Source organism: Trachurus japonicus, chromosome 22 (genome assembly GCF_045865225.1).
Source record: "Trachurus japonicus isolate A0001 chromosome 22, Traja_1.0".
NCBI lineage: Eukaryota > Metazoa > Chordata > Actinopteri > Carangiformes > Carangidae > Trachurus > Trachurus japonicus.
In genome coordinates this window covers 21,548,456-21,574,616 of record NC_140928.1, presented here as the reverse complement: position 1 = coordinate 21,574,616, position 26,161 = coordinate 21,548,456, and the positions used below count along the sequence as shown (strand labels likewise).

General features: G+C 42.2%; 1 protein-coding gene across 21 annotated transcripts in view; it reads right to left on the bottom strand.

Annotated features, from left to right (window-relative positions):
- Positions 1 to 713: 713 nt before the first annotated feature.
- bltp1 (bridge-like lipid transfer protein family member 1) overlaps positions 714 to 26,161 on the bottom strand; it is a 74,395-nt gene continuing 48,947 nt past the window's right edge. For 6 of the 21 annotated variants that reach the window (XM_085767274.1, XM_085767279.1, XM_085767276.1 and 3 more), the window contains 30 exons: positions 25,120 to 25,318; positions 24,874 to 24,937; positions 24,483 to 24,705; positions 23,398 to 23,586; positions 22,745 to 22,875; positions 22,298 to 22,421; positions 22,048 to 22,160; positions 21,488 to 21,578; positions 21,030 to 21,089; positions 17,556 to 17,824; positions 17,203 to 17,418; positions 16,709 to 16,889; positions 16,423 to 16,612; positions 15,932 to 16,093; positions 15,670 to 15,809; positions 14,710 to 14,905; positions 13,934 to 14,134; positions 13,501 to 13,677; positions 12,937 to 13,074; positions 12,181 to 12,423; positions 10,743 to 10,896; positions 9,303 to 9,460; positions 8,343 to 8,532; positions 7,613 to 7,830; positions 6,965 to 7,216; positions 6,628 to 6,831; positions 5,529 to 5,723; positions 3,934 to 4,068; positions 2,973 to 3,150; positions 714 to 1,678 (listed from right to left, as the gene is read on the bottom strand). In XM_085767274.1, coding sequence (XP_085623400.1) covers positions 1,462 to 1,678; positions 2,973 to 3,150; positions 3,934 to 4,068; positions 5,529 to 5,723; positions 6,628 to 6,831; positions 6,965 to 7,216; positions 7,613 to 7,830; positions 8,343 to 8,532; positions 9,303 to 9,460; positions 10,743 to 10,896; positions 12,181 to 12,423; positions 12,937 to 13,074; positions 13,501 to 13,677; positions 13,934 to 14,134; positions 14,710 to 14,905; positions 15,670 to 15,809; positions 15,932 to 16,093; positions 16,423 to 16,612; positions 16,709 to 16,889; positions 17,203 to 17,418; positions 17,556 to 17,824; positions 21,030 to 21,089; positions 21,488 to 21,578; positions 22,048 to 22,160; positions 22,298 to 22,421; positions 22,745 to 22,875; positions 23,398 to 23,586; positions 24,483 to 24,705; positions 24,874 to 24,937; positions 25,120 to 25,318 — 5,208 coding nt within the window. In that variant the 3' untranslated portion in view covers positions 714 to 1,461. The remainder of the gene's footprint in view (positions 1,679 to 2,972; positions 3,151 to 3,933; positions 4,069 to 5,528; positions 5,724 to 6,627; positions 6,832 to 6,964; positions 7,217 to 7,612; positions 7,831 to 8,342; positions 8,533 to 9,302; positions 9,461 to 10,742; positions 10,897 to 12,180; positions 12,424 to 12,936; positions 13,075 to 13,500; positions 13,678 to 13,933; positions 14,135 to 14,709; positions 14,906 to 15,669; positions 15,810 to 15,931; positions 16,094 to 16,422; positions 16,613 to 16,708; positions 16,890 to 17,202; positions 17,419 to 17,555; positions 17,825 to 21,029; positions 21,090 to 21,487; positions 21,579 to 22,047; positions 22,161 to 22,297; positions 22,422 to 22,744; positions 22,876 to 23,397; positions 23,587 to 24,482; positions 24,706 to 24,873; positions 24,938 to 25,119; positions 25,319 to 26,161) is intronic. The other 15 variants (XM_085767281.1, XM_085767284.1, XM_085767288.1 and 12 more) reach the window with 15 other exon arrangements.

Genomic DNA, 26,161 nt, shown 5'->3' with positions numbered 1-26,161 from the left:
AGCACTGGTGGGGGGAGTCTTACAGTCAGAGTACTGTATTAACAAAACCCTGTGGAGAGCACAGCAGGCTTTTCATGGACTGGGAGGCGAGGTTTTCTGACAAAACACTGGAGGAAACTAGTAGAAGTTAGAAAGAACTGACTGAATCTGGTAGACGTACATATACTCTCATTAACTGACCTAAAAACCCAGAGCGAAAAACAACTTACTGCACGAAGAAAGGAAATGCATTGCTGATACCATCAAAGCTTTGATTCAAACAATATGATGCATTTACAAAAAAAATCATAACCATTTTCTAGTTAATTAAAGTTTCATTTGAACTTCTAAACACCTAGCACAGAGAGTAATGCATTTCACACACTGGAAAATAAGCAGCACAGTAAATAAAATGTTCAAAATTGAAGGAGCAGAGGTTTGTGTCTGTATTTTTTGTTCAGTGGCGGCAAAAATGCTACATTTCCCATGATGCAACCAACAGTATCTTTTTGTTTCAGCCTTTCTGACTTGAAATACCCATGTGTTAAATAAAATGAGTTTGTAAAACACTGGCTAGCGAAACCAACTTTTTATCTGAGCCAAAGTCAAGATAAACCTGCTGTCATCTCTTCAGGTGAGTAGAAACTGCCATTAATACAAAACTAGACTTGGTAAAAGTATTAATAATACCTGACTGAGTGTACATCTTTAAAATAACAGACCGGCGCAGCGTCTAAAATTGAATGGCAATATTTTTATTAAGTTAGGAAATCAACACATTTAAGAAATTTAATTATATACACTGGTTCTACTGTATGGATTAAAAAAAGACAAATATAAGCTTGACACACCAAGCTAATACATGTTATAGACTTTGCATTTCACATACCCATAAATAATGATCTTGGTTCAAATTATAATTACATGTTTATGTCATCCGCGTGACTGAGTGGATGATGTGCCGTAACCTCCCAGTATGTATTTGTTCACCTCAGAAAAAAAAGAAAATCAAAAACACTGTCACTGAACTGTTCATCTGGTCATAAATATCTTAAAACTACACTATAAAATACATAAAGCATATCTACCATGTGTTCCATGGGAAACAAAGAAAAGGCAATGGTATAAGAAATCATTTCTCATGAAATATTGGTAAGCCTTAAAATAAACTTTCAAGCGATTTCAGTAAGGTCATTTACAACAGGTAAAAGAGGCAGGGTTTTACCATTAAAGCAGTCAAAGAATACTAACATTTGCTACTTTGTTCAAAATATACAGAAAGTAACTGGTGCAAAACGCTTCAGTTGGAGCTGCTAGTGGCATGCACCACAGTAAACAACTATACCAAAATTCACAGGATAACATGAGCATGTTTGACAAGTGCGTCGTTACAGTATTGGCCACTGTAACACAGGAATCCAGTGTCGGTGACCTGTAGAGAATGGATGCACAGCTTTGATTACAGTGGCGTGAGTGTTGTCCTCAGTGCTCCTCCTTGTCGCGGCCTTTCTTCTCCTTCTCGTCCTGCAGGGCCGTGCCCAGCTTTTTGATCAGCACTGACAGTACCTTGTCCAGCGGGTCCATCACACCCCTCTGCAGCCACTTGGGAATTGTAGTCCTGGCATGGTGGAAGCCAAGTTTCTGCAGGATGTAGTCAACGCCCACTGGGTCGATCTTGCGTCCTGTCCAGGAAATGAGCCTGAGGATAAAAGACACGTTTAGTCTGGAATTAAACTTTGACTACAAAAACCAACTTGTTCTTTTCAAATAATCTCAGTCCACATGTCTCCACGAACAGTAACCAAGCACAGTGCACAGTGCAAATAGTTCATCATGAATAATCATTTTATAAAAAACTGTGATGTATTTACTGTAAAGGGATAGTTCAACATTTTGGCAAATTGGCCAATTGCCATAACCCTAGTCTAAAGAGTAGGTTCGTTATCTTTAACTGTCGGTGCAAGCTATTTTTAGAACGGCAGAGCAGAGCTGCGAGCTGCTCAGAGCTACGCTATGGAGGCTAATGGGATTTCTTGGTTTCCCTCATCAAACTCATCAAATACACAATCCAACAACTCCAAAACGCTCTTGTGGACAAGTTGTGACCTGCACATTCACCACACTATGAGATAATAACAGAACGTGGAACGAGGTAAATTCATGCAAAAATGTTGAACTGTCCCTTTTAACTGGCTTCACGTCTACCAGTTTGAACATAAAATACAGGTTAAACATTCAGGCATTGCTTATACAATATATTGATAATTCCATGATATACAGTACAGTACTATATGTAAGTAGACACTAATAAGTATTAACCATACAGTACTGTATGTCATACTGACAAGAGCCATTTTACTTTTTTAATAAGTAATTTTTTGGGCATTTTTGCCTCCACTAGTACAGGCAGTAAAGAATGACAGGAAAGTCAGGGAGAGAGGAGAGCAACGGACCGTGGACTGGACCTGAAGCCAGGACTACAAGCATGTAGCAAACTTTTACATTTGATACTTGAAATATTAGTTGTGCTACCTCAGCCTCATTTTGAACTCAGACCTTTTGCTGATATTTTCTGGTGTTATTTCTATTGTTTCATAAAAAAGGAGATACAGACAAAACACCACAAACACAAACAACTTGAATTGCGATTTCAGCATGCACACTCCGCTCTTTCTAGTTTAAATACAAATAGTCTTCTATAATGATGCAGGGCAGATGTGCGTGTATCTGGATTTGCATGTTTGGTCTGTGCATGGTTGCACAAAAAAAAAAAAAAGACAAAAATGAAACCATCAGGTCATGAAGAGTGATGCTTTTCCTGCATCTCAGCTGCTCTTCTTATTTTCTACTCTGTCAGTTTTGAATGAGAATTATTCATGAACAAACACTGCGACTCAATCTCTGACCTCGTCATATGAAAGGGTGTGTGTCTGCCGACGGATGAAAAAACAACATGCTCCACATGTCCGCGGTGCAGTGGAATGGAAGCTCACCTGAGAGTGGGCTCCAAGTGCCAGGTGTTACACATGAACTCTCTCCAGTCCACCGTGGTGTAGTTGATCCCGTCGTCCTTGTCCTTGTCCGTGTCCTTGTCTGCGGAGCTGTCGTCGTGCACGGCTGTGGGGCTCTTCTGGCCCGGCCGAGCGGCGAACATACGCGGGGCGAAGAGGGCTGAGGACACACGGGGAGTAAAGAGAAGCAATGAGGATGTCGCTGGGAACGCTCTGCTGCCCTCATGTTTCCTCTTTAACAAGACAAACACATTCTTCAACAACAACATCCTGAAGTGGAGCGCGATAAACATTCATTAATATCCCTGGAAACACTGGTGGCACTTTGACTGCAGAGATCCACTACAGTCTATTCACATTCAAATACCCATCTGTCCTACTTCACTTAATCAGCAACACTGATGAAAATCTTCATCACTCGCCCCTCTCCTCTTTCTACTGAGCAGCAGAATCAACAGAACAAAGTCATGGCACTATTTTAATTGTCATGAAAAATGCGTGGTTGCTGGCATGAAGAGTGGTAATTTGTTCCCTCGTGACAATAGGAAACCCATTAAAATGCTGCCTGCGTTGGGCTCCCTGACCTCCCCACTGTGTGTGAAAATAACACTCAGCTGCTTGCGTTTCATGCTGCTCTCCAAAATGTGTCCAACAGCATACAAACAGCTTTTGCAGGTACAGAGGCAGACAGATGTGGTCCATCTTGTTATTTCTCTTTGAATAGTTGGATGAGTCATTTTCTTGGCGTGCAGCACAATACCTTGTTTGCAGCTTTGAAGGCTATTTTCACTCTTAAATAATAGAGTTGGCATTGCCACACCTATTGCGGATGACTCAGGAGATGAGTTTGTTGATGCTTGAGATGACTTCACATTGTTTCCTTTTCTCATTGAGTGAGTGAGCGACGGTCGCGAGAAAAAACAACAAACAACAACCCACAAACCTTTCTCCTTCTCCTTCAGGTAAGCCGACACCAGGTCGTGAAGGAACATGATGAGCTCAGCGTCCATGGTGACGCAGATGTGGTCGGTGAATTCTGTCACAACGCTGCACTCCACCTTGGGTTTGCTGTTGGAGTCTGGAGAAGACAGAAAAACAATTACCTGATCATGTTTGTTTGTGTTGCAGGAAATATGGTCACTGTGTTCCTTATACCAGTCACAATGTTAAATAGTGGTGGACTGTGGTGAAAAACTTGTTTTGTGAGGTCACAGTGGCCATACAACTTTGACCTTTGACCACCGAATGGTGATCAGTGCATCCACCGAGTCCAAGTGAATATTTGTGGAGGATGTAATGAAATTCCCTCTGGGCATTCCTGATACATCAAATCATTGTGACCTTTGACCATTGAAATCTAATCAGTCCCTCTGTCAAAGTGACCATCAGACTTAACTTGAAGAAACCCCCCCCCGAGGTGTTTGAGAGATATTGTTCACGAGAGTGAGACTGACAAACACTGACTGCATAACAATCTGCACTGGTGACACTGTTTTTATCATTCAGAAATGAAATTTTAAAAGTTAATATTCAAGCATTTAAAAATTTATTTTTTTTACTGACAATAGCTACTTAAAAGTTTTATTTCAATGTTGGGGAAAATAAAATGAAGTTGAATTGCAAAAGAACAAAACAAATCAAAACTAAGTTTGTCAAATGTTTGCTAAGTTTCAGTAGTGAGTTTTTTCAAAGTCAGCCAGTCTTTATCTGTTCACGCTGCAGGCTGTTATTTATTAAGGCTGACGTAGTATTTGAATATCAGCTGCATGGTAGGCAAAAAACATCTCATTGCGATTAGATGGGCAGATACTGAAATCTGCAATTTCAGTTGGAATGGCTTTTCAATTTCTCTTGAAAATATAAAACTGACAATATGTGCTTTTGGGGGGGTCATGCCTCTATTTTTTATCAGGAAGAAATTGCAGGTCCTGTGAATTGGATATTGCATTTGGCCATATTGTGATTGATTACATTGTAATTCATTGTGCAGCCTTAGTTTAGTGTCCATATTAAATGGTCTAAAAACAACAATGTAGAGTTGTGTTGTTGTGTGTAGACATAATGATCACTTTCATATGGTTGCCTGTGAAGCCTGTTATATCCTCTTTCTACATGTGTCTGTGTTGCGTTTGTCAGCAGAAGCAAAATTGATTGATCAGAATTATACCCTGGAGCTGCAAAAATGCAATGATTGCAACTTTAGTGAAGGCAAAAACTCCCACAATCCTCTTCTACTTTTCAATGTAAACAAACTCGTTTTGAGTGACAGACCCCCCAGTGAAAGAAAATGAAATATTGTGAAATGTTTTTAAAAATTGTGGAAATCTGACTTTGGACATTTCAACAGCTACAAATAAAATATCTGTGTGCAGTGAAGTGAATGTAACGATGCTGAGGTCATGGAAGTGAAGGGCAACAATTTACACCATATTATCTGAATAACATGATAAAAGCCTTTAGTTTGACCTTAAAAACGCTGCATGGAAAGACTGTGGCAGATGGCTCATTGGCCTGATGCACATGTTACATGTGGAGTACCTGTTAGAGAGGGCTCATCTGGATCCTGTACATGGATAGACTTGAAGTCCAGCTGCATTCTGGGAAGAGCAAAGATAGTCTCTGTTTCGTGGTTATAGCTGGAGGAGCTGCGGAAGCTGCTCAGCAGACTGGAGGTTTTGGCAGCCGCTCCGCTCTCCTGGTTGTTGGCTTCCACGTTCCTGAGCAAGTTCAGCTCTGAAGCAGGAGATAAGACGTGTCAAAACTCTTTTGAGTTTAAGGTCATGTTCACACTTCTCTGCTTCGTTAAATACTATCTGCACCTATTTTACATATAAGATAACAGGCTGCGGCGGCAGGGACACAAAGTAGCTCTTTTGGAGAAAAAAAAAATCCTGTGTGTCGTCTTTGAGTCAGAACTGTCGGAGGATAAGAAAAGTCCAAAGTGTGAAGCTGGGTATTCGCCCTCAGGTGAAAACTTATTAAGAACACCAGGAGCAAGCTAATGCTGTCCAACAGAGAGGTTCTACAAAGGTTCCTACCTCTGATCATGTACTTTCAGATGACGTTATGCTATAATGTACTGTATGTGTGTCCAACATATCATATGTCCACCACATTTATATGAATGTTTATGTGTTATCACACAAATACAGGTTCAATATTGGTTAAGCACATGTGGTATCAGAGCTGAGAGGCCAAATATGCAAAACAAAAGGTTCATTCATTCAACATTTTGTTTTGTATTAGCTACAGATTTGAATACATTATTTTTTAATCCTCGATCTTCTTCTTCTTTTTTTTTTAAAATGATGTGAGTAAGGCATCTCTTTTTGGCCAGATGGAGCCAAAAAGAACAACACTTACCTACTGTACCCACGTGTACTGGACAAGGACATGACATTGAAAAAATATGAACCTAACATATAATACAGTGTCTTTGTCCACCATTGCTTTTAGCTCCATGGCAAACTCCAACCTGAACATGATGTGAACGACCTCCACACAGTGAGGTTTTTCTACATTTGAGAAATGAGAGCTATGGGTTGAATTGGAATAAATAATGTGTACTTATGGTATTAGGCCAGAGTATAAATAAATAAATAGAATATATATGATTTGCAGTAAAATGACTGGTTACCTTCGTTTCTCATGGCAGTAACGTAGTTGAACCATTCTTTGACAGTAGCAACACCATGTGGGGGGTTTTCGTGCCGCCGCCGGGTGATTTTGGTGATGGTGGCCATTGGGCTTTCGAGTGCACCACATGGTTTTGTTACCATGGTATTATGGCCGAGATGGAAATCCAGTGTCTGAACAATGTAGGTGGAGTCGTCGTTGGAGCCTGGATAGATCAAAAAACACATGACGATTTTCACCCTCAGTTCCTTTTTGCTGGGTGTTTTTCTGCTGAACATGTAGTCTGAATAATAACCCCACAACAATGCAAGCCTCTGAAATGAACATTGTGTTCTCACCGTCCTCCCAGATCTTCTGAGCCTCTGTCCAGAAGGCGATGTTGGGCTCTTCCAGGTGGAACAGAGCCCACGATTTGGAGCGGAAGTTGGGTCCGTGGAAGCAGGCCAGGGTCATGTGATTGCCATGGAGGCTCATTGAACCGCCCAGCTGCACAGCGTCCTCAGGCAGAGGCATCTGGAAGAGGGAGATGTGGCAGCCGGCGATTACCTTCAGCACCCCGGGCCAGTGGCGGTGATGGGCCGCATCCATGTCTGCGTGACAGAGACGGTTCGGAGACACAAAATGAGAAGCAGGGAGGGTGCAGGCAGATAAATCAATTCTGACTGGAGTGTGAGGCGTGTTGCTGAGACTAACAGGATCAGACTGTGTGTATTATATTGTTTTTATCCTCATAAAGCCTCCCATCTTTTTAAATCTATGCTGATGGGATTTTTTTTGGTTTTTTTTTCATTATGAGCATGCTTGATCGCTTTCAGTTGCTCTACAACCTTGTCAGCTGTTGAAAAAGTGGTATACAAATTAAACTTATTAGAATTACAAAATATTCCACTTCCTACAACCACTGGGGCTGCTCAAGACACTCGCTGTGCATACCCCGTTAGGCGTTAAATATTTCACACAGCAGTATAGAAAAGAGATGTGCTTACAGAGCTCAGCAGATCCTTTCTCAGCGTTGATGACGGGAGTTTTAGGCGGCAGGTAGGGCCCGGGGCCCCAGGTGGAAAGGGCTCGCTTGCTGGTGTCGAATTGCTGAGTGAAAAACTCCTGCAGCTTCATGCCGATCTTGATGAGGTCTGGTGTGGTGGAGCGTGAAATGATCACCTGGAAAATGTCCCACTGCAAGTCCCCGTGGACAAAGATCTCACTGGAGGGAGAGGAGCGGAGGGGGCAGGGGGGGAGGAACAGGGGGAGCCGGATGAACGAGTTGATGGTTAAAATTGTAGGAGAAAAAAGGAGGACAAATAAAGCAGGGAGACATTATATGGATGAGATAAAACTGCCATAAACACTACATCTAATCTGGTGTAATTCCCCCCATTCTGGCATTCACACATAAACACCGGCACTCCAGTCCAGACAGCATTTTGTCACGCTGCCTGCCATGCATTCTAAACATCATTTGTCCGTTCCTCTTCATAAACTCTGATGTTCTCCCGTGTTTTGCTTGGTTTTAACTTTCAGCCTTAAACCTGTGATGTAATTCTAATGGAGGAGCCATAGGACTACTACTACTCCCAATGCAGACATTTGGACACATCTTCTTTCTAATGCAGCTTTAAAACAAATGTAACACTTCTGTTAATGACAATCCACAAAGTGACTCATTAACACAATACGCTTCAGCATGCGTTTATATTGTATGAGACCACTTTGTACCTTTTCTCTGAGAGGCTTGTGTCAACAGTGCACAGGTTGACCTTCCACTCGTCCTGCAGCTGCAGGTCGGCGTTACTGAACACTCCCATCAGGATACTGGAGCCCATGTAATCCACCCGTGCCTCTGTAGAGCCCATGGTGATCTGGATCTTATGACTGGGCTGCTGATTAGGATGTTCAGAGATGTGGGCTGGAGAACAGACGGTAAGTGATTAGTGAGTTCCCTATGCACTAAAATCTCGACAGTGGATGAGAGTAAAACTGAAAAGCTTTTTCAAAATGAACTATAAGTACAGTACATAAAGTTTCTTTACCAAGATTGTTTTTGCCAAAGACCATCACATTTAAATTAAACAAAAAAAGTCTCCAGCAGGTTGTTGGATATCAAACTGAAATAAACTGAACATTGTTAGGCTATTGTACTACACCCTGGTTTCTACATTATTTCCACATTTCTATATTATATATTTGAAAAATACTGTGAGTGGAGGTTGCAAAATCAGGGTGAATAAGACATGAGTGTTCACACTGTCATGAATCCATCTTGAAATAAGGTGGATGTTCTAGCATTGTTGCTTAAATTCTTTCAATCCAATGATCCTCATTGTGAAGTTTTAGCTCGTTTCTGTGGTAATGACTGTCCTATACAAAAAATGAATACATTTCATTTTCAAAGACTTTCATTTCAAAGATTTTGCTTCACAAAAGACGCTCATTTGAATGAGTATATGAATATATGCTTTGCGATTAAGTCAAATGCAAAATGTAAGTGTTAAAAGTGAGAGTAAAATGTGAGAGGGTTATTTAGTCTCTGCTTTATCACAGTGTTGTGTAAGCACTCTGCACCGAACTCTGGCTCGGCTCCATATCCGCAGTTTTTCTACTCTGCTAGAACAAGAGCTGCTAACGAGTTGCAGAAAAACACCAGATGTCTGAGAAGTTGATGCTTTGTTTACTTACAGACCATCTCCAGGGTGTTCACGTCTATATTGCCACCCACCACCCCACCCTTGGAGTCAAGTTTGGAGCGGCCGAGGCCAACAGACATGCTGATCTCTCGGTCCCGGTTGCTGCCGACAGACAGTCGGCCCTGACTCTTCAGCCCACTGGTTGTCCAGCTGCAGGGGCAAACACAAACCGTGAGCAAACACTGCTGAATAATGTAGAGGTGCTCTCTGTCAAATATACATGACTCATTGCCAGGGTATAAACACAGGTAACTGAAAAGGAAAAGACCAGACAACTTCAAGAGCCAAGTGCCAAGATGTCATCATGCATTTCAGCCAGTATGTCTATTTACTATGTGTTACTGTTAAACTGTGTTAATGTCTAAGTACAGCTGTGTGGTCCTTCCCTTCTTTTTCCCTAAGACAAAGACTCCACTTGAGCATGAATGATGTTTTGTTGGGTGAATATTCTAAAGTCATAAATAATGTAATTAGAGCTGAAGTTTCAGGAGACGAGTGTTTCGCTCAGAGACACACATTTCCAGAGTGGAGGATGTTGTTTTTGTAAACTTTATGACGACAAAGTTCATAAAACAGTACTGCCTTAGTTATGAGGGTGTTGGGTTTGTCACTGATTCAGCAGGATTTTCTGCACTTCCTGCTTAAACTGTGGACAAAAGTTTTAATGACTGCGCATTGTGTAGACCGGTAAAAAAAAAAAAAAACAAGTCCAGAGAAGATGAATGGTACTCATAAGAGCGGATGATAAATGGGAATAAGAGGTGAAATATGAGATGTTGACTGGATGTTCAGCAGGATATAAAAGTCAAAATTGCAGGAGACACTCCAGAGACATGTTTGTACAGCGCTGTAGAAGTGTAAATGTAAATAAATGATGCTCGCAGGGCTGCTTCGATTATAGACTTTGATTTTCACCTCTGCCTTCTCCACAGGCTGCCATACACACCAAAGCAGTGTTAGTTTAGCCAGTTATAACTAGTTAAATCTAGTGATCAATCTTTTCAAAAATGATTTTACATCTTTTATCCTTCACCACATTTCTGACTCATTTGCCAGACTTTCTATTTCCACATTCAAGGTTGCAGCCAATTTGATGCAACGGTGATTTAAATATAAAAACCTTTAGGGTGGAAATAATACAGAAATCTCTGTATGTATAAATATTGGACTCATTTTAAAAGAAAAAATATATAAATATTTATCAACTATGTCTTCCTGTTCTGTTTTGCAGAATTTCTTTTCAGAAGGGATAAACTGGGTATAGTAGAGTTACTCCATGTCATTTAATTTGCCAATACTTGTTTTAAAAAAGAAAATACAATTTTCAGTAATAGCTCAGGACTGTGTATGTTCTGGTACATGTCATGTCAACAGCTTGTTTGTGAATAAGGGTGGAGTATCTACATGATCAAATCTTAAAACCGTGACTTACGTATTGTTTCCCATCACGTTGCTCATGTTCATCTGGACCGTGAGCTGTTTCAAGTTGATGGCAAACACCACCAGCGTCTCCCACGGCGCCCCTTGCTGACCCGCTGCTTTGCCGTTTTTACCAAAGGAAGGAGTGGATGTTTTCGTCACTGAATCTAGACAAAAATGAATAAAGTAAAGTCAGTCTGTGACATTTCATTTATTGATTTTGGACATTCTGTTTAAATTAAATTAAGGTCTCTAGATGCTTCCAAAACTGCGCTGCACCGAAACAGTCCCCACCCTGACAACACATCACAGTGCAGTCATTTTAGCAGGCAAGAGGAAATATGTGGAGGCAATGCAGCTCCATCATTAGGAATCCAATTAACACTGCAAAGCCTTCCCAAGGAGAGCAATATTATACCAGAGGATGAAGTTTGTTTTTTCCTTTAATTTGCAACATCTGTTCGACTCATTTCTGTGCCATCTGCATTTACTGTCGACTTTCACCAAGCTACAATAATAGGCCTACCCATGTGTCACTCAGAACAGTGGCTCAGAGACTGACATAAATCATCAGAAGAGAGGGAAATGTGAATAGGTGTAATACTACAGGTTTAAAAACACAAATATATACAGCTCTGGAAAAAATTAAGAGACCACTTTCTCAAGTGCTTCTTAAAAGCATCTCTACATGTATGACAGTCATTCTTTTCTTTTCTTTTTAAAATACCAACACAAACACAAACTCATTCTACTTGCGTGCGTGTATGTGTGCACATGTGTGGGTATGTACTGTACTGAAGAAAAATATGTACACGAGCATGTATTCCTTGTTCTCTTGTGTGTGCCGGTGTTCTGTGTTTTGGTTTGTTTTTAGTGTGTCTTATAAGCCCATGAGGGCTGGGCACCTATGGTGCATGACACCAAGTTTAAATTAAATTAAAAAACTAAAAAAACTAAAAACTCTACTTAATGAGACACTGATGAGGTCATCACCTGAACCACATCTGGTTTTATAGGAAGATTAAAACCACTGCTGGGATTAAACATCGACATTATCCCACAAAAACTGATTTATAAACTCTTGTTAAAATATTCTTGCTGTGTTCTTTAGGAATAAATATGAACATGTTTTCTTTGCATTATTATTATTATTCAAGGTCTGAAAAGACTTGATATTTCTGTTATTCAGACTAGTTAGTCATTAGCCAATAAAAGCTCTAAATGACTTTTTTTTTTTTCCAATTTTGGGAGAAATGTTGTCAGTAGTTGATAGAATAAAACAAAAACAAAAAAAATAATTTTACTCAAACAGTATATAGTAAAACTAGAGACACTGATCATTTTGTGAGTGGTCTCTTAATTTTTTCCAGAGCTGTATGTGAATCTGTACCACTGACTCTGACTTTACAACACAAGGTCATTTAGTAACTATACTGAGCGTTGCTAAGCACCTCTCCTAGGAGCTGAAGAATCAGAGACGCTCCTGGTGCGACCAGGTGCTGGAGACTTGAGGTGTCCCATGGCGCCTGGAGACATGTTGCTTCCAGTGGAGTGCTCTGAAAAGACGTTGGGGGACTGAGGCATGTGAGTCCCGGTGCTGCCATCCCATGTCCTCCAGTACGCTTTTCGGCTGGACTCGGGGGACAGATGTTGGGTGATGTTTTCGGCCGAGTCAGGGGTGGCAGGGCCAGAGGCTGAAACAAGGCAAAATTGGATAGATATAAGTAAAGGTCAGCCAAGGAAATGTCAACATGGAGCAGAGAGGTGTTGGCTGAAGGAAGGTCAGGATGATGGGATATTAAAAATGAACACTATATAAACCAGCAAAGTTTGTAGACAGACAAAGGCTGCCATGGTAAAAAGGAATTTGCTTGTAGTAAAAAAACAACAACTTTTCCTTCTTTCATTTTTGTCAATATCTGCTGTTTTACTTGACTTGTTAGAAAAGTTGCTGTGCTACTTTTATACAATAGTCAACAATAGACAGACAGAAAATAGTCAACAACAATGAACAATTTCAGAAAAAAGGGAGCATGATCGGAAGCATCAGAAAAGATCTCTCTTCATTGAGCCAGATGCCATATAAAAGCTAAAATGTACAACAATGGTCACGCAATTGCAGTTTTTATTTTGACACAACCAGCAGAGTGGTAGAGTATAAACATACCACACCGACCGACAGAAAACAAAATCCACTGAGCAGTCACCTGGCAAGTTGATGGTCTGGTCTCCAAGGAAGAGGCGCCTGGCGATGCTTCGGCGGTACCAGGCTCTGGGGAAGGCCAGGATCTCACTCAGCCGTCTCATGTCGTACTTGAAGGAAGCCGAGCCGATGTCACACACAGCTAGGAGGGCAGAAGATTGAATTTGTTTCGTGTAGGGTTGAGCAGCGGTCTAAAAGTTTCAGGAGGTCAAGCTGACTGCACTGTATGTGCAGGTAAATGTGGATTTTCTACCTTTTAGGCCTGTGACATCATCATCATCATCTCACTGACTGATGCAACTGAACATCAGCTCCCTAATCCTTTACTGACTCCGGATGATGGTTTTAAAGTGAAACTGAAAACTTTAAACTGCAAAAACATTTTCAGTGTAACTCTACTCTAACTGAAATAAACTGATTTGGTATTCAATTTTCCCCTGGTTTTATCCAGTTCCCTCACCTCCCTCGTCTAAAATGAACCTCTATGAATTTATATTTTCCCGAACGCTCTGGTTTAGGAAGAAAATGAACCTTTCGTAGACAGGAGCAGGGTTGAAGTTCGATGTACCTGAGATATTGATGAGAGTAGTGTCCATTTTTCCACCTTTGGCAGGAATGAAGCTTTCAATGAACGTGGGGCCTCCAGTTCGCCTCATCCTGGACAGGCTGACCTTCACAAACTCCAAGTTGATGCTCAGGGAGTCTTTTCTTCCCGTCACAGAGGACGGCTCCTCGTCTACTGTACCTGAATGAAAAGCACAGATAATGTGATGATCGTTCAAATTTAATCTTGGTGTCGTTCTTTCGCAAATTAACAACTAGTGGGATGAGGATACTGGATATTTTATAGCAGGCTGCCATAGTTAATTCCCTTCTACGCAAGAACCTGACACTTTGTATCCACAGAGAAAGAGGGCAAAGAGTCTTCAGTGGCAACATTAGACATTCTCTATCATTAGCACATAAGAGAATAACAGCAAAGTTTTTTCCTCTTTCCATACCTAATGGACCTGGGCCCGGAGGCAGCCCTGTGACAGCAGATTTCTGCTTCCCTGCGCCGTAGGGGTGGAAGACGTAGAGGGAGAAGTCAGACATGCAGGCAGTGAAGCTGAGGCCCGAGGAATTACTTGGGGGGCCTGTGAGGTCGGACTGGCTGCTGCTGTGACGGCTCCTGCCCAGAGGGCTCCCCAGCAACGGAGACGCTGCGAGGAGGCAGATGAGAGGGGATGAGGTAAGACACAGAACTTACGAACAGTGGAAATAAATGAACTAAAAATATGACTGTCACAAACTGGAGCAAGTCTGACTCCCATCAATAACCTGGTTTTGACACAAGCAAGCAACCCAGTTGATTTACAGTATCATATGCATATTAAAGATATACTGTAATATTGATGCACAATCTTCTCCCACATGGTTTTAGAGCAAACTGTACGCTTACTGTACATGTGACTGGACTAAATAAAAAATAAGACTTGAGACAAACTTGAGGGGAGAAAAAAGAAGCATAGCAGAACTTTTGTTGAGTGCAAAGACTGGAAAGCAAAGTAATGAATGCAAGAGAACAAGCTGTGAGTAACATTTAAAATCACAGAGGTCTCAGGCGCGGCGCAGAGTGGCTGCTCACAGATCGGGTCACACTGTGTGACAAACTGTAAAAGACTTCAAGTGATTCAAAATTTGCGTTTGACTTCAATTCTTTTGTTCCTCACAAACCTCAGAAGGCATTAGAGCGCCATTACTCTGCTAGAAACAAAACAGCAAGTCATTTTCAGACCTTTGCTGGGAGGTGGTTTGGGAGTGTGCTGCCCCGGCGGGGTGGACGAGGGCACGTGGGATCCGTCGGCGGGGTGGGCTCCCGTTGGGGTCTCCAGTTCTCCACGGTTAGAGGAGAAGACCAGGTCTAGTGAGGGCAGCTTGAGCATACACTCCACCCTGGACATGGGCAGGCAGCTGAAGCGAATCTGAGAAGGCTGGAGACACAAATGATAACTCATGTTTTAGCTGGAAACAAACAGGGACTGAAGTCATTAAAGGGATAGTTTCACATTTTGGCAAATTAGCCTATTGTCATAATCCCTACAGTCTTAGCAGTAGGTTCATTACCTTTAGTTGTTGGTGCAAGCGGCCGCAAGCTGCTTAGAGAGGCTACAGAGGCTAATGGGATTTCTTGGTTTCCCTCATCAAACTCATCAAATACACAATCCAACAACTCCAAAGCTGTGACCTACACATTCACCACGCTATGAGATAATAATGGAACGCTAAGAGATGGAGTTATTTTTGAGGCAAATCCATGCAAAACTGCTGATGTGTGTTCCCGTCGAGGGCAGTTTTTCAGCAAGCAGTCTCTGCATTTGCCTTGAAAACAACTCTGTCTGGTAACGTTCTGTTATTATCTCATAGCGTGTTGAATGTGCAGGTCACAACTTGTCCACCAGAGCGTTTTGGAGTTGTTGGATTGTGTATTTGATGAGTTTGATGAGGGAAACCAAGAAATCCCATTAGCCTCTGTAGCGTAGCTCTGAGCAGCTCACGGCTCTGCTCCGCCGTTCTAGAAATAGCTTGGGCCGACAATTAAAGGTAACACACCTACTCCTAAAACTATAGGGATTATGGCAATGGGCCAATTTGCCAAAATGTTGAACTATCCCTTTAATGGAAAATAAACACTACACTGGACACACAGCTTGTTGTAGCTCTGGAGAAAGTGTACTGTTAGAATAAGAGTCAGTACCTGAACTCTGACATAGACGACTACGTCCACGGGGAAGGAGGAGTAGGCTGATGTGGAAGAGGAGACCAGGGAGGTGGTTGATTCTTCAAGCTGTTCCACTGTCTCAAACTGACCCATGTCCTCCTCCTGGGAAGCTACCGCTGATTGAGGAACACAAACACAAAGATGGAGACAATCCGCAGAGAGTTTTCAATAAATGTCAGACAGGTGAATGTGTGTTGGAAGAAGTATCGTTGAAGGTCAGTGAGTGACACAAACTAACCTGCATAGCTCCTCTCCACAGGAGTGATAGGAATGGTCTCCAGTGCTTTTTCCAGGAAATCCAGCAGACACGGGCTGATGACCATCTCCTCTGGCAGGGTCTGGAGGGCCACCCAGGCGTACAGCTTGGCCGTCTTTACCCCTCCGCTGCCCTTACCTTTGGCTGCCGAGACAAAAGGGAGTTAAACTCATCTGCAGTTCATTTCGTAAAAACTTTAAATTAACCGGAATCATATTAACGGTCGATTCTTAAAGCTGTCCGCGGTGTCTTTTCCCCAATGTGGTTGCACATCAATATGCATGAGCCCATTTGATCAAAAGGTGCCCTCTGGATTCATGCCTTAAAATAAAAAGGATGAAATCACATGCATTTGATTCGGCGGGTCCACGTGTGGGTGTAAAATCATCAGATAGGAGAGAGGTGGCACTCGTGTTGCGGTGATTACGGGTGGTGCTCGGGCATGCAATTAAAAATGAGGGAATGCTCAGTACCTGATGGAATAGGTGGGGGTGGGGGAGGTAGGAGCGAGTTAGTCTTGCTTTGGACTGCATTGGGAGGGTTGGGAGGGCCGCTATCTTTCATACCATACAGCTTCGACTCTTTGGAGAGAGTGCGGGGGAGGGAGGATCCACGGGAGGCGTTGGGCGACTCCGTCTTCAGGGTCTTGGAGTTGTAGTGCAGCTGCGGGAAAGAATGAATCACTTTAAGCACGAAGCAATAAACAAACCCCAAGTAGAAACTCAGGGACAATTCAGTATGCGGAGGGAGAAAGCTGACCTTAACGTCTACTCCTGGAATGTAGAAGACTGTGGTCTCCATGTCATTAGACTTGGTCTGCAGGGAGGAGGGACATTTCTTTCCAGCTAAGAGGTGGGTGGTGGAGGTGTAGGCGGGCTGCAGCTTCTTCTTCTTGGGGGGAGATTCCTGGTCCAGACTCCTGAGACTGCGCTCACAGCTCCTACAAAAAACCCACAGGGAGAGGAGTCTTGTTATGTGAAGAAAGAAGGTGTACTTATGCCTTATTCTGTTTGGTTAGCTGAATATAGAAAGTTGTACATCTTGTATCCGCTGAGAACAGGCTGTTCCAGGCAACCGCATAAAACTTTATCTTGCAGATCATTTGAGCGCTTTTCATAATGTAGATTTTGATTTTACTTTTTGTGAATCATTATCTCAAAAAAAAAAACATGACTCGCAGCAGGAGACTAACAGACTATGAAGCAGACTTTGCTGCGTAGTTTTCAGAGCAAACAATATGCATTTGATCATACCTCCTGAAGGAAATGTCCTCATGCTCGGGTTGCTGAGTAGTGGGGTGAAGGACGCACTTCCCACTGTCAATCTCCACACGGACGTCCAGCTCAAAGTCGATGTTTCTCTCGGTGGCTGGGCCGCTGAAGCCGCGGCCGGCAGGTGTGTTCGGCCAGCGCTCGCTGAACAGCTGACTCACAGCAGAGAAGCCTGAGGACTTCCTGTGAGACGCTTGGCTGAGAACAAACAGTAAACAAGACTGTTGACTGATTTCTTTTTTTTTTAAATCCATCAAGCTTTCATGTATAAATATATACATAACCTGCCTCATAACATTATCATAAAAACTCCAGAGTGGACAAAAACAACTCACAATGGCCTTCGATAGCTCGGCAGTCTCTCGCGTTCGAACTCGTCCTCCTTCTCTGAGTCTTCGGAGGAGGAAGAGGACAGGTCGTCGCGCCTAATGTCGTCATGCTGGAAGGGAATTGTGGGTGAGAAAACAGCAGGGGTGCCGGGGGCACTGAAAACTGAATGCAGGCCTTCGGCAGCGGATGGAGAATGAAGATGAAGGTGATGATGAGGATGGGATGGCTCGTCAATGGTGACCGACAACAGGTCCACCTCTGTCTCCTCAGGAAACTTTGGAGAAAGGCAGAAAGTCAAAACTCACACAGGGACAAAAGCTCTTCCTGCTTAGAGACATCGGTGCAACAATCTCGCTAATGCAGCCGATGTCTTAAGTAGGAAGGCTGCCAAGGAATCATAACTTTGAAGGAGATAGTGTTCTGTGGACTGGACTGTGTTTTTATTTTCTTTATCCATCGCCGTGAAGTATTTACTTCAGTTTTTACGACCACATGTCCAGAGACAGAGCACTACCCACTTACAACTGTTCTCAGAGGAGCTGAGAGGTCATGCACTTTCTGTGAAAAGGAATGAAAGAGAGACGCAGCGTGACAAACAGGAAGATGAGGAAGACGTGACATCCCGACAGGAGAGGAGGTGAAAAACACTCTCAAGTGGTTTGACCATGGGAAAGAATGCCCAAGAGAGTCTTCCAGGAGACAAGTTTACCGCTTTCAAAGCCCGGCTGTCAATAGCAACAACACATCCCCACGACAGGTATTTATTGACAGAGGCTGACTGCTGCTGATCACTGATAAAAATGTTTGATAAAAGCAAACAGAGTCTGGGACAGACTGTGGACCAGGGGTGGGGGTCAGCCCAACAACGGTATTTATTTTGATTTGTTTGGTTATTTCTATGCTTTTGAGTCCAGAAAACCACTTAAGCACATTATCAATCTGATCACAGGTTTGTTAATATGTCAGTGGCCGAGGGAAATAAAGGGGCAGTTAAGGTAAAAGCCACAGAGGGATTGACAAGTAAAAGCAACAGCTTTCATCAGAGTCTGTCTGGGTCTGTCTTTAGCATATGATTGGAGGAGCTGAGAAAGATTGGATGATTTACGCCAAGCAAGCAAGAAAAAAAAAAACCCACCACGGAGAGATTCAACATTTGAAAAAGAAAACCTCCAAAGATTCATTAACTACAGTTGTTGAATTACTCACTTAAGATGAGCATTTACTCATAGTTTCAAACTAGTTCATGTCAAGTCATTAGTGCAATATTTTAAGGGGATTGAGTCGAGTGGTAGCTCTGCTTTGATTCTGGGTCTGTCCCAGTGCCCACACTTACAGTGTTAGTGAGTAGTCAAGTGGCTACTTGTGTGAAGCAGTTCTAGTAATTGGGCACAGAGCCCAAGTGCCTGTTAAGACTGTAAGCATGTGGAGGTTTATCAGTACACACCGGGACACACTTGATTAATAAGGAAATCCCATCACTCTCCTCTTCTCTCCCTCCCTCTTTCCCCACAAGTATTTTTTATCTCAGTACTGCTTGTCATTAACTTTGTGTCTCTGTCTCGTCTGTCTCCTCTCCCTCTCTCTCTCTCTCTGTCCTCATTCTGCAGGTATCTATGGCCCTGCTGGATCTGCTGCTGCTACTCAACACTCATTATCATCATTCATTTCATCCTTATTCACACTGATTGCGCGGCTGATCATCTCGTTAATATTACTTCACCTGTATGCATCACTGTCATTATCATCATTATAACAGCTAGTCTGATGGCGCTTAAACACAACAGCTGATCCTGGTCTCTCTTCCTCCTTTGTTTCCTCTCAACTCAACCCCCCCCCTCCAACCCCCACCTTACATCTATTTGCACCTCCTGCCTCTGCCCACTCACAAAGCACTTGGACATTGTAAAAACTGTTGGGTTTCTCTCTGACGCAGGAATGTATGTTATAATTCGGTGTAAATACAATTCAATAAAAATGAATCTGAATTTATAATAAAATCAACGAGTTATCTACAGTCACATACGTTGACTTTACATAGGAGACATTACAGGTTATTTTATGATGGCTGCTGTCTGATAAAATGTTTAAATGCAGAGTCCTTGATTAAAGAAAACCTCTTGTATTTTTGTTGATAGTGTCAGATGTGCGTTATTGTTGTTATCAGTCACAGAGGAGTGGCCTGGCACGGGTGGAATTTTTTGCCATGTTTGTAGTGTTTAGATAATATATTTGGAATAATCATTTCCTGAGAGTGCATGAACATGAATTGAAGCGCTTTAAGCCCTCGTTATACTTGCTGTAAACTACGCGTACGCGAGCGCACCATGGCTGCCACGCGTATCCTGCGTCCGTCGGCTGCGACCGAACGCACATATCGACGCGAGGTGACGCGACGCAGATACGCGTGGTAGCTCGCGTATGCGTAGTTTACAGCAAGTATATCTCGGCCCTTAGAGCAAAGATGTAGACAGTGGAACAGACCCATTGTTACCTTCATGCAGAGCTAAAGTAGCTATTTTCCCGTCTCTAGTCCTTATGCTGAGCTAAACTGCCTGATTTTGGTTTCATTGTCAACCGAATTAAAGAACAGTACTGTCTTTAAGCCATACAGCTACAGCTGCTACATTTAATAGAATAAATTGACTGGTAAAAAACACAGGATACTGTTGAGGTATTCGTTTTTTCAAAGAGGAAATAAATGGAAAAAATTTACATTTTCTTTTCAGTTTAATGATATTGATTATTCCTAATGTGAGACATTACTGATACTGACATGGCACCTTTCAGGCAGAATAATACAATAATTGTTATTTAACAGCTTTTGTGTTGTTGGGTGTAAGAGAGCACTTATTGTTGTCAGAAACTGCAGCTCAGAGGCTCACCATGCATAGTTGTTAGAAATCAGTCGATTTATTAAGGTTGAAGAAAGGTTGATTTGGATTCATGTCATTTCAAGACAGGATGAGAATTAGCTATAATTCACATAATTAATTGAGTACAATTCCAACCGTAAACCCACTTGTAAAGGTGAGTTCTTGCCTTATGAAGGCAAATTCATTTCTGAAAACCTGCTTGTGTTTGGGTTATCCAAATAAAACCAAGGACAGACTATCACTTGACATGTTTCTGTGGCAGATGGAACAGCCTTAATAATCTAACAACAGAGAAATAATGAAGACATAAATCCAGATGATCTCTGTGCTCCAGGATGAATCATAATGCAACAAGGGGCACAACATGTAGGATAACAGTAAAGTGGTTATGTAAATCGGTACAAGGCTGTTCAATATAAGAATGTTGTTTATGTATATAGGAGAAGTTATATTACGTTTTTTATCATCCTGTGTTGAATTAACATATTCCAAATCCAATCAGCACTGTCAAGGTAATCACAGAGGAGAAGAGGAAACAAACGTAGTGTTTATTGGTGTTGGTTAAGAATTTTAATTTGTTAAATTGAATTTTTTTGAACCATATACCTTGAATATCTCTCCTGGACTGACTGGTGAATTTGCAGAGTCCAAGGCCTGATTATTAATCTTCAATTGAACAAAAGAATTATTTAAAAGGGGGCTCAGCCAAAATGGAAAACAAAAGTCTTCAGAGCACAATGGCCCCACACTTTGAGCTGCTGTTACACTGTGAATCCTGTGATCATGACATCATGTGAGTTACAGTATATATCACTGTAACTATTATGTCGTACAGAGATCTATTGCAGTGACAAATACATGTAGAAATGGAGGATGAGATGATGATATTGAAACTGTCCACATAAAATAGCACAAGACTAAAAAAAAGCAGATATATCTCTATCGCCGTCTTAAATATTGATTTGCTTGAAGGCAATGACACAATTAAGAGTGATAATATGTTATGGATTTCTCTGTACTGTGCACATGAGAGACAGGGAAGATGTCTGTAAAAGTAAGTTTACCGTGTCCTGGATGTTAAAGGTGACACGGGGTCCGGGAGAGGAAGCATCCACACGGATATCTGGTAAATCATCCACATCCCCGATTCGGGAACTATGGACACAAGAAAACAATGCCGAACGATGACACAGATAAACCACAGAGTTGCTTATAGTTATAGTTTGCTTGTGTATACACTATTTCTGTGTGATTTATCAGATTTATATCCAGTCGTGTTGACTTCTTTATTTAACACCGGAGTTAAATGGTTCCATTGCTAATGGTCTCTTATAGTACGTGAAGCGCATAATTAATTAATGTCATTACCACATTAATTTAGAGATATCTGCATAATTACTATAAACAAACAAAATCAGCACTTGCTCTCCTCTACACTTCATTCTAATTTGTGAGAAGGTTAATGGAGAACGCGTTTCAAAAACACATAACATCGACAGAAGTGGTCTGAGAGAGGTTACTTGGTCTTGTTTGTTTACAGTAAATACTAGATGAAGCAGCCTTAATGGTTTCTATGATAATAAGCTACCAGGGAAAAGTGGCCACTTCTGCCATCATCTGTTACCTCTGCCTGTCCATCCTTTTTAGAGGCGGCCTGCCCGCTGCTGCCGAGATGCTTTTCGAGCGGTTGTAGCTTGGTTTGTAGCCAAGACCCCACTTATCCTTTAGAGAGGCGGCCTGCAGGTGAACAAACATCCAGTCAAAAACAGGTCCCGTAAAAACACAGATTCTGCCATTATTTTAAGCTGACTGCGCTCCACGACGCTCAGATAAATACTTTGCTAATTAAGGATTGTAAATAGTTTAGCGTTTACCCTCATGCTGGAGCGACGCAGCTTCTTTCTGACGTCTCTCCTGATATCATTGACGGCCACGGACTCCAGCTGTTGATAGCGCTGGATCTCCTGGTTGATGGTGCCTTCACTGGCTCCCAATTTCCTGTAGTTATGAAAAGGAGATAGAGAACAGGGTAACGATGAAATGCCAGACATTTTCTCCCTGATGAAACCTTTTAGAATGGTTATGGTTGTGGTTATTTTATATTTTGGTATGGTATGAACAATACAGCCATCTCCGAAGATGGGTTTTCACCCAAAACATCACTCACTAGGTGGTAATAAACTAAACTATTACCTTGGTGTGTGAACTTTGTGTTTTTCCTATTTCATAAATTTTTTGTCTGGCACCTAGTCTTTATATTTTGGGATGTGTGTGCATTTTCTATTGTTTTCATGAACAATTGAATGAAAAAAAAATCTTACTTGAGATCGTCGATGACCTTGGCCTGTTCGTTCAGCTCTCTGATGTCCACCACCCTCTTGGTGAACTTCCTCCCTCTGGCATCAATCACCTGGTTCCCCATGACCATCTGCCTTCTGGGGTCAATGGTCTCCTGTTGAGTCAGAGCAATGTCACACACCCAAACACATTTATCTGACAAAAAAAAAACCAAACCATTTTGTCTGAAAGATTACAGCCAGGGATGCTTCTGGAAATAGGATGCTTCCTTCCCAAATCTTTGATTCAAGGTTAGTTGTATCATTATGATTCAATTAAAAAAGTTGTTGTAGTTCAGTCAACACACCACAGGTGATAAAACAGCAGACACCACCACCATCACCACTCCAATTAACGTGCAAGAGGAAAGTCTACAGCTCTACAAAGGCCTTGTGTAACACACATGTATTTCTTTTCACCCATCATGGAAGCTCAATGGGAAGGGCAGTGAAAGCAAATGCTAAGCAACACTATTCTCTACTATCATGCTTTCTAGCTTAAGCACAAAACAGCATTGCTCAGCATTTTAGAATCCACAGCCTTCATCTATTGACGCCAGGTGACAGAGATTTAACGCCACCTCGAAAGTGATTTTGTGAACCCAGAGAAGAGTTTAACACTGCGTGTTGCTACATACACAGGCCCAGGAGACAGGTCTTTGGGCCCTGGCACTGCCCGCTCGGAGGCGAGGCGATGCACAGTTTAAGTCGTCGGGTGGGACAGAAACACTCTGGGGCCTGGGGCTGAGGCCCAAGATGTGGTTTACCAGACGCTTCTTTAAGGTCAGCCGAGGGCTGAACGGGCTCTCAGGACTCTGTATTGGACTCTGGATGGACAGGTGGAAGAGTGGTGACTTTACCATATCAAGCTATTACGGTCAACCAGGCAGGTCTTCAAATGTAGTGATGAAATATCAACAGGTATTATTCAAAAAAGCAGAGGTTACACTGACTCACTTTCTTGCTGACTGGTAGTTAAGAAGATCAATATCATTCTAATAGTTACATTACATACAAATCTACCAGCTTCTGAGCTGTTTAGTTGAGCACAAAGACTGGAAACAGTGAGAAACAACTAGCCTGGCTCTGGCACCTCTTGGGGTCGTTTGTTCAATCCACATAAAGGAAAAACCACATGTCGGTTATGTGTGTGATTATTTCTCAGGCAGGCAGTGCATTAGTAGAGTTGCCAGGCAACCAGCTGAGCCATGCCACGAAATAGTTCAACACATAACATCCCCCCAGGAGCACTAATTGTCACTTTAGAGGTGCTATTAGGTGGATTTTGTGACCCTCAGACAGAGCCAGGGCAACGTTTCCAGTGTCTGTGCTAATCTAAACTAACTGGTTCCTGGCTGTGGTCGGATATTTACAGTAAGGTATATACTATATAAGAGTGGTATCAATGTCCCCATTGAACCACGAGCTAGAAAACAAATAGAAGTCCAACAACACATCTTCCCTAAATGTCAAACTATCCCTGGAACCAGAATAAAGATGAGCAGCTGAAGTTCACTACTTATATTCAGTGTTTTCCTTTTATACTTGGCGAAATCTTCTTCTCAGAAGTTTCTATTTAAAAACACAAATCAGAAACTCCTGACACTTAACACACCATTTCATTAAAGAGACACAACAGGACTAGCTGAATCTTTCTGTGATGGAAACAGTGGCATCAATACTGAGAAATAATGGATGTACTTGCACCCTTTGAATAACTGACCATGTGGATGGTGGGCGACATGGTGTCGGCCTCGTCCTCATCCGAAAGATCCGCCATGTTGACCGAGTTCAAGTCGGCGATGTCGTCAACGTCCTCCTCGCCCGTCAGCGAAGTCAGCGTGTTGCCTAGAGCGTTGAGTCGCTTCCCGATGTTGGGATCCATATGAACATCAATACCGCACATCTTCCACAGCACGTTGAGAGTCCATGTACCGGCACTACTGCTCTCTGTTTGTTGGAGGGAGACGGCAGGAGTAAGTGGAAAGCAAGAATAGTAGAGGATGCGGATGAAATTAATGCAAAATAAAACTTTCATATAGTCGTTTTTATGCTGATTGTGTAGCTCCGGGGTGTGATCCATATTTTATGGACTATAGCTTAGCTAAAAGCACTTGCCTGCAGAAGGCTGCCCTGTAGTCCTGGAGCATACTTCATATGTACCATCAGGGACTACACCTGTATAGAGAATACATCCGGAAACCAGTCAGTCAATATTTCAGGGATGTAAATTGACACAAAATTGTCAGCTTCTTACCTACTGAAGCCAGAATATCAGCCACATGTTAACAATCCAACACAATCCAAAAAAATATGTACCACATCTGTAAGATTCTGTCTAAACACAAAGCGTTACTCACAGGCATTCATGACAAGATCCCCTCGGATCTCAGGCTTCCAGTCGTCCCATGAGGTCTCGAAACCTTCCGCAAAGCGGATGCAGAAATTCTTGAAGTGGCCTTTGCTCACCAGAGACTCCGAGGAGCAGGCGGTGATCAGTGTGCTTTCGATGGTCAGGACCAGAGCTGAACCAGCATCAAAATCGATGCTGTGGTTGGCCTGATGGAGGGGGCACAGAGAGAGAGGTTAAATGGACCTCAAGTGAGGCTGAAGTACATGGAAAAAGAAGAAACCCACTTCCATGTGTTCAGAAAACACAGATTTGGTTGGTAACATTTCATTCGGCTGTGCTGTGTAGCTACAGTACCATCAATTATACATAACTGCACTCATTTTTGTGTGCAGTTTAAGTAATGTTTTGACAGATTATTGTTAATTCAAACATTACGGTTTTATGTAATGATTTAGCTCTCTGCAAAATCTGAAAATGACACACTAGGTCTCACCCTGTAAATAAACCCATGATGAAATGTTACCAAGTCTTCCAGTTTGTTAGATTGCCTTTAATTGCAGGATTCAAAACGATTTGTCCATATTACCTGGATTTCCGGATTAACTCTGCACTGGTGCCCAAACAGCAGCCTGAACATGATCTCAGTCATAACTGGAGGGGAGGTAATTGTACGTCTAAAACCCCTGACTCCCTAATCATCTATTATTATGGCATGGATCAAAATCAAGCCACAGTTTTGAGTCAGTTACTGCAGAAATCCAGGTAATTTTTTTTTTTTTTTTAAAACACGTCCACATTCTGTCACTTGGGAGGGTAGACACTACAGAGCCTGTCATGTGCACCACTGCACAGTTGCCATTCTAGTTTTACACAGGGTTGTGACAGTTTCTGCAAGATTAGCCTGAAAAATCACCCATGTTAACAAGAGATAAGCGTCACTCTGGACACCAACTGGCATAACCCGTATTTAGTAATTACACACCCCAAAGCACCTCAGACACCAGCCCAAGCTTCATTAGTTGTTATGCCAGCTTTGTGAAGGAAAATCT